We start from the raw sequence: 13,847 nt of genomic DNA, 5'->3' as shown, positions 1-13,847 counted from the left end.
AATAACGATAAAAAAATACACGGTAATGAAGTGGCAAGTGTCTCAAGGATGCGATCTTGTGATGAGAGGCATATATACTTCCATTCTTATAATCTTCCAACTAATGATAGATGGTTACACGTACAAATTTAATCTGACGAGTCACATCTTGTATCATTCTATTTTACCTGCTCTAAGACCTGTACCATAAATTTAATCTTAGGCAGTTTAGGAGCTATGAAAACAGAGAATTTTGTCAATTACCTGGACTTTCGTATTGCTTAAAAGTGTCAAATATACTAATTTGTACAAACAGAGCCATTATCCGATACTAAAACTATAAGATGAATTCATGAAAATGACGTAAATACAGTTAATGGTATCAATCGAAAACATTGTTTTAGTATCCTAGAATGTAAAAACAAAGAAACCATTTTGATTTAGTTTCAAGAATATGTCTAAACCATTCATCAACAAGAATGGAAGAACACCAAAAAAGCAAGAACAATAGTGCTGTGAAGTTGAAGAGAATCCTCTTTGGAAATAACATAGAAGTCGTAGTAAGGATAAGTGTAATTCTTTTGACCCTTAGCTGGTGGCGCCTGAGTTGCTGGAATGTTGGAGTAATTAGAAGGAGGTGGCGGAGTAGTAGTAGCACCAACCGACACAATATTAGATGGTGAAGGTGGTGGTGATGCATCAGAACAATGCGACTCCGGTGGCGATGGCTGGAGAACGAGGCGCCGCGGTGGTGGTGGTGATGATGGTGGTGGCTTGAAGTCCAATGGTGAAGGTGGTGATAAACAAATAACAGGACATGTAGCACAATCACTTATGCAGAGTAAACCTGCACCTGGTGGAATCACATTTGTTTCTTGGACTTTACTTTGTTAGACAATATTACTAGAAGGAACCAAAAGGACCAAATTGTTCTGAGTGTTGAAAAAGCTTTGGAATATTTCATTGTAGACATAATATGAAGCAAGCTAAGGAGCAGTGTGGTTTTGTTGTTGAAGAGAGACTTGGTGATGCTTAGTGCTCCTTGCTTTATATGGACTTACCCCTTAAAGCATAATTAATCATAGCGTGTGTTTGTGGCTCTTTGATTCAAATATTGATAAAAACTATTCATCCATTTGCCACTTCTAAGGGCGGAGCTACATGGCTCAAAGGAGGTTCAACTGAATCTCTTTAATGTTGCAAAAATTGTGAATCAAAAATTATTTGAAGTAGTAGAATTGTATCACATGTGTAGTATTCTAGCATTATTTTGAATCTCCTTATTAGAATTTCTGATCAACCCTTATTTTCCCGTCCCGGTCCCACGTACCTTTAGGTTGGTTTGGTTGCAAAGAAGTTATCCCTTGATTAATTATTATGTGACTAGTTATCCCGGGATTAGTTATTCCATCCTCCTATGGGGATAAAAAATACTACAATTCCGGGATAACTAATCTCGGGATTAATTATAATGCACTTTTCTACCAACTAAACATGGGATAAACTCTTCTTGAATTTAGTCCCGCAATTAATTTTTCCTTATATCTCATACCAAATGAGCCTTACGGTGTACTTATCTACCAATAGTCATTCATTTCAATAGATCTTTCCTCAAATCCTGCCCATAGTGAGAGCTTAGTGCACCGGGCTGCCCTAGTCATTCATTTCAATATTTTAGGTAACTATCTGAAATTATTGCAAAAAAGGTCCAACATTATGCAGAGACTTGGCAGCAAAAGTGATCTAATTTATCAATTATATGTTGCTAAAGGTCATAGTTACTTTGACTTAACGCTCTTTTTTTACCATAGAAATGAGGGGAGATTGTATATCGTTTGTCAGCATAGTTGCCTGCCCACCCAGGTACGTGGGAAAATGCGGGTAGATATATGAGATTTAGCCATAATTGCTTTTTGACTTGTTGTGTTAGACATGGGTGTTCCCACTAAAGATCAATTTTCCGGAGGTTACCGGGACAGGCATTAATCAAATCATGGGACATCCACTACCACCTCCACCCCCTTTCTATGAAGGAAAATAGGAGAAAAAAGATTTCGTTTCTCTCGTGCCGGAGTTAGCTCAGTTTTTTTCTTTTTCGTTGTTGGGCTGGGTTTGCTAGCCATTTTATAGCTATGAGTTCGAACAATATTTAGCAACTCTTCCATAATGATCTTCTATGAAAAAAGTTTTAGCGTATTAGTCATATTTTTATGCTAAAGTCTTGTCTCTACTCCCACAAGGCATTCATTCGACTAGCGGTCTTCTTGTTTATTGGCATAATATAAAATTGACCGGTCGATCAAATTAATTGCATTCACTATCTAAAATATGTACTCCCTTCATTTCAATTTATGTGAACTTATTTCCTTTTTAGTCCATTTCAAAAAAATGAACCCTTTCTAAATTTGGAAGCAATTTAGCTTAAACTTCCAATTCTATCCTTAACGAGAAGCTTTTATAACCACACAAATACTTTGGACTATTTTTTGACTTGTTTAGGACCACAAATTCACAAAGTCTTCATTTTTTCTTAAACTCTGTGCTCAATCAAACAGGTTCACATAAATTGGAACAGATGGAGTATAAAATATGAATATGAAATGTATATAATACACACATACATATATATATTTTGTCAGCTATAAATTTTGGGAGCGGCTAAAAATAAACTTTTCCAATTTTATTTGTAAGAGCTCTTTGGCTTGAGTACTTTATTTATTTTTTTAAATCAAAGGTGGATGTTAAAACCGAAAAAAAGTAACTGATTCAATATTCAGACCGAGGCCTCATTTGTTTGCACTTAATGGAGGTCTGAATCTTAATCATTCAAATCTCAGACATTAAGTGCGTTTGTTTTTAAAATTTGAATCTTAATTATTCAGATCTTAATCATTAAGTGTGTTTGTTTTTTCTACTTCACAACCACTTAATGGGTCTAAATAGGTCTATATGATTAAGATCTATAACAAAGACTTAATTTCATTAAGATGCTATTACATATTTATTATTAACTGCCGCAACTCCTACCATTATCAACTACCACCATGCCGCCGCCGCCACCATACTCAACCACCACCACTACCTCCACCACAACGCCACCATCATCCTTAATCATAACCACCACCATTATCGACCATCACCACCCACTACCCCCACCACTCCGACCACCATCATTCTCACGCACAATCAACACTCATCCACCTCAACTACCACAACTGACCACCCCATCACCATCAACAACCACAGTCGGCGCTACCCATCATTATAACCTACCACCACCCACCCACCACCTTCCTCACTCACAACTACTACCACCACCCGCCAATTAACTATCACCACCACCATCCTCAATCATAATCGCCACCACTACCAATCACTACTAGCTACTAGCATGAACCACCATCATCAACCAGAACTACCACCAACCACCGCCTCTAGTCGGCATTCACCCGTTAGTCGTCACCACCAACACTATCATATTTTAAAAAACTATATATTTTATTGATAGAATATTAGATTAGTTAGTATTTCATTTGAATTTTATATTTATTAATTTTCAAATAAAAATAAATTTATACAATTCAAATGCTAAAAATCAAACAGTCTTAATTATATAGTATTCAGATCTTAATACACATCTTAATAAATTCAGATGTGCATTCAGATCCAAATATCTTAATCTGATGTGCATTCAGTATCACCGAATATGAGGCCTAAGTGACCCTTATTGTTTACATTATTCGCTAAACATAATAACAAAGTAGGATACTTTAATAAGAAAAGAAAAAAGGCAATTTATGATGGCTATCCATTATGCCTATATCTCTATCTTGAGGATAATACATTTGTTAATTTCATCTAATCTAGGCAGTTCCAGAGGTGGAAATTAGAATCCAAAGAAAGATGTGATCGGCTGCCACATTATCTTTTTGTTATGCCTTTCTCTTGACACAATTCACCTTCTGTGGATAACCAACTATCAACTATGCCAATATTCGGTGATACTACTTGCTTTAGATGCAAATCCTTTTCTTATGGAGATAAACTTTGGGACCAGACCCCTCTGATCTTTGATGTCATGTAAAGAATTTCCACGCACTATTGCAGATGCCAAAAAGCTTCTTACGTCCCAAGGATTTATGTATTAAAATAAATTAGGAAACAACCTCTAACAGAAAATGTAGGATAAAGTTGAGTACAATAGACCATTATGGTCTGGTCTTTCTTCGGACCCCGCGCATAGCGGGAGCTTAGTGCATTGGGCTGCCCTTTTTAATAAAGTAAGAAGTCCTTATGAACAGTGGCGGGTGTAACTTTTGCATTCACATGTGTTGCATGTGTGCATAAAGTTACACATGAAAAGCAGAAAAGGAAAATAAGCTACATATCAGGAGTTGGATACTCTTAATGATATGAGGCTTTTTGGAAAAACCGTACGGATTTGGCCCAAAACGGATAGTATCATACTATGTTAAGAGTATCTTTGGACCATTTTATCCCAGTAACTGATATCAGAGCCAATGATTTGGCGGGATATATAGCCCCTCCTCTAAGCTTCGGTGACAACAAATACTCGGATAATTTGGGTGGAACACAGTTAATCTCAAAATTAGCCCATGAATAATGATGAGGCATGTTGAACTTAGTTCAAGGGAAGATTGTTGAGTGTGTGTGAACAAAGTCCTACGTAGAAAGTAGAAAAGAAAAATATGTTATTTATGAGGAGTTGGATACTATTAATTGTGTGAGGCATTTTTGGAAAAACTCCTACGGGCTTAGCCCTAAGCGAGCAGTATCATACCGTATTAAGAGTATCTTTAGGCTATTTTAACCTAACAATATGTTCACTGAAACTCAACCTTTAAGAAGGTGAGCATAGATTGTAACAACTTGACCTATTGTTTTTGTAATTTATGTAGGCTGAAGGTTTATAGAGACAGACCCGAAAATCCAAAGGTTTCAAGTGGAGTAAGACCAAGACAAAATACTTGGAGTGCAAGTTCAGACACGTAACCCAGGAAGATGGATGTGAGGCTTGATATACAAGTCATTTCCAAGAGAGTAAGTTTCAAGTACATTGGATCAGTAATACAAAGAAATAGAAAAATTGATGAGAATGTCACATATTGTAGCAGAGCAGAGTAGATGAAATGGAGACTCACTTCCGGTGTCTTGTGTGATAAGAATGTGTCACTAGAAATTAAAGGTAAGTTCTATAGAGTGGTAGTTAGACTAACTATGTTGTATGGAGCAGAGTGTTAGCCAGTCAAGAACTCTCATGTTCAAAAGATGAAAGTAGCTTAAATGAAGATGTTAAGATGGATGTGCGGGCATAACATGTTAGATAAGATTAGGAATAAAGTTATTGGGGAAAAAGGTATAAGTGCCCCTCGTGGAGGATAAGATGCGGGAGACAAGACTGAAATGGTTCGGGCATGTGATGGAAAAATAAAACATAGATGCCCCACTTAGGAGGTGTGAGAGGTTGGCCTTGGTGGGTATGAGGAGAGGTAAAGGTAGGCCAAAGAAATATTGGGAAGAGGTGATTAGGTACGACAAAGCATAACTGATGCTTTTTGAGGATATTATTCTTCATAGGAAGGTATGGAGGTCGAGAATTAGGGTACACGGTAGTAAGTAGTCGAGCATTTTTCCTTTTCTTTCTTAGACCGACGGCATTAGTGTTAGTATGGTTCCTCTTTATTTTTACATTGCTATCTACGATCTACTATTTGATTACTATCTTTCTTTTTAGTTTTTAATAACTTCTTGTTATTACTATATGTTTTCGCTCCTTCTTTTCATCGTTTCATTAGCTTAGGGTTTATTTTAAATAACATATTTTTCCTTCTATGGTAGGGGTAAGGTCTGCGTACATAATAACCTACTCAGATCCCACCTATCGGAATTCATTGTGTTTATTGAGATAAATTAAGATTGACATTCTTAGAGAATTCTCCAACTCTGAATGTCTTCAGAGTTATGTAACCCTTCTATTTATAGTTGTAGAGGATAGACAGTCCAGCTACATATGAACTCTCTTATTTGATTCTGATTGATTCATGTGAGTCATCAAACTTATCATACCATCTATGTGATAAAATTACTTGTGATTGGCCAAGATATGTCATATTATACACTTGGCGACCTTTGGTTGGTCACTGTTTTTTTTACCGGGATTGCGACATCATTTTAACATGTGGCATCATCTTATTGGTTTTGAATTTGACTGTACATGCCATGTCACTTGACATATGGGATGAGTCTGGGCCTTAAGATGAAATGAACTTTGGGCATGTAAATTAAATGGACTCATTTAATTTGCAAATTCCAAATTTGATTAAATACGAGTAACAATGAAATTTGATTAGTGGTTTTTAAGATACGTGATTTAGTTCAATACCAATTAATAATCAAGAAATATGAAGTAAAAATGAAAGATAGATGTAAATTAAACCAATGTTATTCAGCAGTAGTGACCTTGAGCTTAGTGACCTCGATGTATCTTAGGGTAGTAAGAACAATTAAGTAATAAAAATGAAGTAAGAACAATGGAGCTAAACGACAATGCTGATGAACAATAGGCAAAAAGGCAAAGAGTATATTCTTTTCTCAGTGATGATAAGATGCCTTAGAAATGATTGGGGTCCCCTTTATATAATATGGGAGCCCTAAATAAGGAATATTTCCATTTACAGTAAGGAATATTTTTGGTACAGCTGTCGAACCGCCTAGTACAGAATAGTACAATCATATTCCAGGATTTGCACCATGACTTTGGGGACGTGGCAGGAATCTAACTCGTTCTGGTACAAATCCACAACAGTACTATTTTGGGGTCGAACACACTTGATATTGGTATGCATCATGCATCGCCTTCAAACTCGGGTTTGGTACCTCAAACTCGGACTTGATCTTACCCATACTCGAACTCAGGAAAACCTCTCAAGTGTAGAAATCGGAGGTATTGGATATCGACCGTATACACATAGTCCCCGCATTTCTTAGAGTAAGATGATAAGAAACAATTTGAACCCCGATTTTTTCGAACCTCTTATGATGATGTCATTCCCGTGATGTATCAGGCATTCGAAGTGACCGAAACATCCCGTCAGTCCACTTTCCTAAAAACATTGAATGCACGCCAGTATTGGTCGGTCACTAGTGCCACCGAACCGTCGTTGCCCTTCTATAAATATGAGGCAATTCCTATGAGCAAAGAACTTTACTCTTTCTTCACATCTTTCCCATCTTCATCTCTTTCTCTGATCACCCATCTCTACCACCTCTTTAAGCATTAGAAAACGCCAAGCTTTTGCAAGAAACACCACATCCCTTTGCAACCCGTATTTTTTAGCTTACAATCATGGCCAAAACTTCCAAAACGGTTCATAAAAAGGATAAAGCATCGTCTTCTTCTGCCTCTTAGCCGGAAAAACTGGTGGTGCCGCCAACACTTGAGGAAATCACACCCGGTCCTTGCATTATTATGAAGGACTTTAGCATTGAGAATCCTCCCGATGTCCCAGGCCAATGCGAGCACACATCTCGATATATTAGCTTGATAACGAAGAAGCTTATCAAGGATATAAAGAAGGACTGTGGTTGGGGAGATGAGGTCAAGGTTTAGATCCCGAGCCACGATGAAAGCATTACCACCCACGTGGAGGGGTTTTTAAGTGTCTACACTTACCCCTTCACATTGATCCCCTCGATTCGATGGTGATCGATCTGCAAAACATACGAAGTCACGCTCGGTCAGATTCACCCCTCTTTTTGGCGTATCATGATCATGCTGCGGTACTTTTTTGAAAAGGACGAGGGGCTGGAATTCACCCTTAGCCACGTGGTTCGATTATATCGGCCCCAGTTATTTAAGGGGCTTATCAATCTGCAGCATCGAACAATGAAGACCTTCTTTGCCAGCACTGACGAAACCAAAGATCGGGGTTGGATGAGCCGGTTTGTTAGAGTAAGAACTTCGGATATCATCCCGGGAATAAGATGTTGTTTCTGGAGAGGTGGAACTTTAATTATAAGTAGAGTTTGTATTCCTAGTATCTACTCATATTCTGCTTCTACATTTCACAACACCTTTACCCTTCTTTTGGCAGCCGATGCTTGGGTACCCCAAGCGGTACCCGACCTCGAGGACTGGTTCTAGAAGTTAGCCGCCACCTCTTCCTATGATGAGTGTAAGTGGCACAAATTAGTGAAGGGCCAGTGGGAGGGCAAGAACCATGGTGAGTGCTTTCCCAAGTTTTAAATACCTTTCGTATATTGTTGTCGTCAATTTACTAATGTTCACTTACGCGGGCCTTGGTGATGCATCCGAGATGAGGCCGGCTCCGCCCGGGCAAAAAATCAAGCCTTCAAATCCGAAGTCTGAGAAGGACAACAAAAGAAAAAGGGTTTCAAATCCTGAAGACCCTCAAGATAAGAAAACCCCGCTCGAAGGTTGCGGAAGAGATTTGCTCAAACATGCGCAAATTAGGCCCATGATTCCCTAGATGATGAAGAAAATGATGATGAAGACTCAGCATTGGTGATTAGGACCAAGAAACCAATCCAGGCTGCCAAGCCTTCCGAACTGGAAACCTCATCCTGTGGTGAGGAGACCCCGAAGGAAGGAGCGGGAAAGGCCCCCGTGTCCCCTGAGGTTGACATGGTCCCTCTGTCTTCAACAACTCGGAAGGGGTAAATGTTGAGACCCCAATGCTAATGAGAACGCCCCGAGTGAAGAGCTCGGGGCAGCGACAACAGGTCACTCCCTTTCATTGCCAACTTATTCCGAGGGGAAAATCGAAGAAGCCAACGCTCTACGTATGCCCGATCCGAACAAGGTTGTCAAGGACGATCCCTTTTAGGGTTGCTACATTGGGATTGAGGATGCCAACGACCTTAATGATGCATCCACCATTTTCGAAGAGGCTCAACATCTTCACTCCCGGGTAAGTACTTGCCTTCATTATTGTAATTTTTTCTTTCTTTCTTTTCTTTTGACTAATATGTCTCCATTTCACTTAAAGGCCATCGTAAAGTTTAGAGCTGAGCTAATCCAATGTGAGGCCAAGCTCAAGAAAGTTTCGGGCGAAGAGAAGGCCCTGAAGCTCCTTTGTAGCCAGAAAGAAGAGGAGCTTAAGGATCTCCGAACCACATTGGCTAAAGCTAAAAAAAGTGAGTCCAAGCTAGATGAGTAGGTAAATGTGATATTAACAAGTACGGCCTTCTTGGCCCTACTTCGGAGGCTAACACTTCGATATCTTAGCTGCAGCAAAAGCTAGATATGATTGGGCGGCTCCGGGATGAGGTAGATCAAGTTTGAGCTGATTGTCAGTGGAAGAAGAACATGAATCAACTTGCTCCCAATAAGGAAGCTGTTATGGCCCAACTGGCCTCGGCTTAAGCTCAGCTCCGATGCATTGAAGCAAAGGGTTTGGCTTAGGTCAAGAAAATTGAAGAGTTAGAGGTTGATCTAGCTAGAGCCCGGTTCGAAGCTGTACAGGCTAAGGCTGAAGCAGAGAAGACGAAGGCTACGCTGATAAATCCATTTCCATATACTTGAGGGAAGCTGTAGCCATTCAAGTTGAGTTGAGGGAGGCCTCCGACCGGGGAAAGTGGAGTAATGAATTAGCCAAGTGCCAGGCCCGGAGGGAAACTCTCCAGGAAATCCATGCCCGAGGGTTCAACCTTGCCGAGGAGATAGCTGAAGCAAAGACGCGAGAAACCGATGATAGGTTTCTTGTCTCCTCCGATGATGAGGATTTAGCGAGTGGCTTCGGGGATGAGGAAGGTGAAAAATATGTTCCCGAGAGAGAGGAGACTCCGGAAGATAGAGCCGCTGAAGATGTAGTTTCTGAAGACGACATTTCCGGGGGTGTGACCTCGAAAATAGATTAGGTTTTCTTTTTTGTGCAAGCGCCCCTTGTGGGCATTGTAAATATGTTTTGTAAATTTCCCTTATGAATATAAAGTATCTTTTTGCTCTATCCTCAATTTGTGTTGAATTTTTTTTTTGTCCCCGTTTGTGGAAAATTTCGATGATTCAAATACTTAGCTCAAGTATCGGTTCAGACTCGTAATAAACCCTTAGGTTTTTATTCCTCAAGATAATACCCCTTAAGGTTTTAGATGGTCCTCGAGCTAAGCTTAAAATCAACTTGATGTGAGCTCAGAACAATGTGACTTTTGGGTCCGAGTTGAGTGAGAACGCAGTCTTAGACTCTTATAAGCTTTTGGCCTGATGTTTTAAGCGTCAATACCACACAAAGGGGGGGATGATTTGTGTGGTATCCAATTTTCGCTTAACTAAACTATAGAAGGACCTGGTTCTTCTAGGTGTTCCAACTACTACTGTTTGTGGAATAATAAATACAAAAAATAAAGAACACAAAGATTTTTGCGTGGAAAACACCTGGCTCAAAAGGTGTAAAAACCATGACCTACTACTCAGTAGGATTTTCCCAAACTTCCACTAAAATCACTGAGCCAAAACAACATTTACAAAAACTCTTTGTAAATCTAAGGATTAACTCTAATCCCGTTGTAGCACACTGCCTCAATTGTTGCGACAACTTCAAATTAACTCTTAACTTGAACACTCTAGGTACCTAATACAATTGCTTCTATGAAAGCTGAAAGGTACAATATAAAATCACCTACTACAATTGAACAAGAATAAAAGATAGACACATGGAACTGGTTCTTTTATCTCGTTCAAGTAGCTTCAGGATTACATACTCAAATCAGACATAAATTGCTTGCAAAATTGCCTTGCTCTTTTGCTCTCAATTTAAGTTTAACTTCTGTTTATGTGCATTACCTATAAAAGAGAACAACACTAACATTTAATAGGTTAGTAATCAGAGTTTGACTGGGATTCAATTGCTGCTCTTCTATCGTAGAAGAGTTCATGGTGATCTCAAACTATAACACTATCTTCTTCCTAAACTGTGTTCTCTTCATGTAAGGAGTCTTTCTCTCCTTATCCGATATGCAATCTTTTCAATCAGATCAGGAGATATTGCTTCTTGATCAGTTAGATTTATCTCCTTCACGTGCATCTCACATGTTTAGGTTGATCATGATTGTGCATTACAAGATGGACCTGGTCCATATCTGAGTTCTTTTGTCAATCTTCAGAACTTCACCTGTTCTTGGGCCAACAAATTCCCCCTTTTTGATAATGACAAACTCTATTCTTTTTGCTTACTTGGATCCTGTAAGAACTTAGCTGAACCATCAATTCAAAGTTTAGAAAATTCACTTATCATCAAGGACCAGGTTAATTAGGTTATAAATATCACTTAATTCAGAATGTGTAAAGCAATCTCTTCCCCTTTTGGCATCATCGAAAAGTTGCATACAAAATGTGATTCCTAGATTTTAATAAGTACTCATGGCCACTGGGGTGACTGCAAGTGCAATCATGGTTTAATCATCAGTAATCAAGAAAACATATTTAAACTATAAAGGAAAGATTAACATAGAACAAGAGCAAAAACAATAGATATCATTGATGGAGGATATGTTGCTACCACAATGCACAACCAGAAAACAAAAAAAACATTTAAACCATGAGCAAAACGATAGAAAAATCCCTAATCCGGGTCACTGAAGGTACTAGAAAGCTAGAATTCCTAAGGCTTGGGGGAGCTAGAAGGTTGGTTTTGGGCTTGGAGAAGATTCAACATATTATGAAGAATTCCATCATTCTTCTTCTTTTCCTTGGCAAGCTCAGTATCCTTGGATTCACATTCATGAACAAGAGCCCTGACTTTACTGTTGATAGGAGTGTTCTTGGATGAATTAGGTTCATTTGGGATGGCATTGACCAAATAGTCACAAGCAATCAGAGTGTTAATGCCAAAGTGATCCTTGCTTGAAGCCATTTCCCATTTGTTCAAAGGCACATTGCACCTATCCATAATCGTAGTCAGAATAAAGCCATAGGGGGTAGCATGAGCCTTTGATCCTTTGATGACCCTGTCCAACATAATGATGATGAAGGCAGACCAATTAATTTGCTTTCCACTTTCTAGGCACTCCATAAGAACTAGGTTCATATAATTTGCAATATGCCTTCTCTCCTATCTGGGCAGTAGGCACTTATTGACAAATTCAAACAAGACCTTGTGTTGAGGCCTCATTTCACTTTTCTGAACAGCCCTAGCCTCATTCACATCTTCAGCATCACAGAACCTCCTTGTAATGTCAAGGGTAGTAGGAAGGGAGTCCAAACAAGGCAACCTTTGCCTTATATAGTCATCAAACCCTTTAGAGGGTATATCAAGGATCTCTCCCAGTTTTTCTGCATCAAAGGATACTTGAACTCCTTTCACCAGGCTGTTGACCTTGCCATCCTTAACCTCTGCATTTTCCATGAACTCGATGATCTCATTCCTGGCTAGCCTACCATCCATCTGAAGGACCATGTCCTTCCACCCCTGAGCAGCTAAGACATCCACCATTCTCATCATTCCTGGATCCACTAGGTCTTTCAACTGACTACCCTTCAAAATCTTTCTTTTGCCAAACATGGCAAGCTTGTCTTGTTCACCATGAGACTCAGCATCTTCTTCTTCTCCACTCCATTCCTCATCTTTAGAAATTCTTACTGTTGATACCCAATTTTTTCCTCAAACTATTTTTAAATTTGCATATATGCCTTTAAATTCACTTTTTATAATAATTGGTACTTTTCCATAATTTTCCATATTATTATCAATTTATTTTCTAATTTATTCAGTACTTTATATCCAATAATTATTCATAAATTACATTATAAGTAATTTCAAAGTATTTCTTAGCTCAATATATCTTTTTTAATCCTATTAGGATTTAATCATTTCACAAATTAGCCAATTTGGCATTATTTGACTATAATTACAATAATTTTGCAATTATAGCCTAATTGTACACTTTATGCTATTTTAATTCAATAATAAGTCATTTTATATTTTTAATATTAGTTAATTAACTTAATTTCACCTATTTATCATTAATTTCATTTCCTCCAATTACTAGCTATTTTTATTAATTATTTATCTAATTTTAATTGGGTATTTAACAAATAGCCAATTCTATTTTCAATTCTAGCCTAATTGAATCAGATCCCAACCCAATTTAATAACCCACCAGACCCAAGCCCAAACCCAAACCATACGCAACCCAATCCCTGGTCCAATCTGGACCGTTGATCATTTCTAATCAACGATCCAGATCCCCCCACACCATATTAAACCCTAATGACTACCCCCCTCATCTCTCATTTCCCCTTTTCATTCTCTCTCAACCGGTCTCTCTATCTCTGGTTCTCTCTAGAACTTTCTCCTCTCCCCTCCTCTCCGATGGACCCTGTCCACTTTCTCCGGCCTCCTCCCTCGCCGGAAACCATGGTCTCTCATCATCTCCTGGCCTCTGCTACACCCCATGTCGGTTTAACACTACCCTAAGGTCCTCAAGTGAACCTGGAGCGGTTCAACTCCTACCCATGGTCCTTCATGCCATTTTTCGGCTACCTCCGGACGTTCGAGTAAGATCTATGAATTTTTCGGCTAAAACCGGTAACACTTTAAGGTTGTCTCATCTTCTCTGGGATCTATGAAACCCTAACTCTTAAGATTTTCCGATTTCTTTTAGATCTGTGTATATTATGAGCTTTTGTTGTTTTCCGCAAAGGATTTTCCGATTTTTCTAAAGTAACTCTTCATCTTCGAACTGGGGTTCTTAAACATCTTTCCAAAAACGCTTCTTTCTTCTGATTTTTGTATTAATCTGCGAGTCTCTATGTTTAAAATGTTTGTTTAAGCTTTCTTATCTATTCGAGTTATTCTGTTGAAAACCCTAATTTCGTCTCTTATACTTCT

General features: G+C 38.7%; 1 protein-coding gene across 1 annotated transcript; it reads right to left on the bottom strand.

The window, feature by feature from the left end:
- Positions 1–449: 449 nt before the first annotated feature.
- On the bottom strand, positions 450–3,106 carry LOC104234487 (pectinesterase inhibitor 10-like). The gene is made up of 2 exons (XM_009788051.1): positions 3,007–3,106; positions 450–859 (listed from the first exon to the last, which is right to left on the bottom strand). The coding sequence occupies exons 1-2, from the start codon at positions 3,104–3,106 to the stop codon at positions 450–452; spliced, it is 510 nt and encodes a 169-aa protein (XP_009786353.1).
- Between the last annotated feature and the right edge of the window lie 10,741 nt (positions 3,107–13,847).

Source organism: Nicotiana sylvestris, chromosome 2 (assembly GCF_000393655.2).
Source record: "Nicotiana sylvestris chromosome 2, ASM39365v2, whole genome shotgun sequence".
NCBI lineage: Eukaryota > Viridiplantae > Streptophyta > Magnoliopsida > Solanales > Solanaceae > Nicotiana > Nicotiana sylvestris.
Note: the sequence above shows the minus strand (reverse complement) of the source record. Positions and strands in the feature narration are given on the sequence as shown.

Excerpts from the sequence above, each read along its gene's own strand:
- LOC104234487 (XM_009788051.1), bottom strand. The coding sequence starts at position 3,106 with ATGGTGGTGGTTATGATTAAGGATGATGGTGGCGTTGTGGTGGAGGTA. Across the intron at positions 860-3,006 it reads CATGGTGGTAGTTGATAATG|TCCAAGAAACAAATGTGATT; the intron begins GTAGGAGTTGCG and ends AACAAAGTAAAG.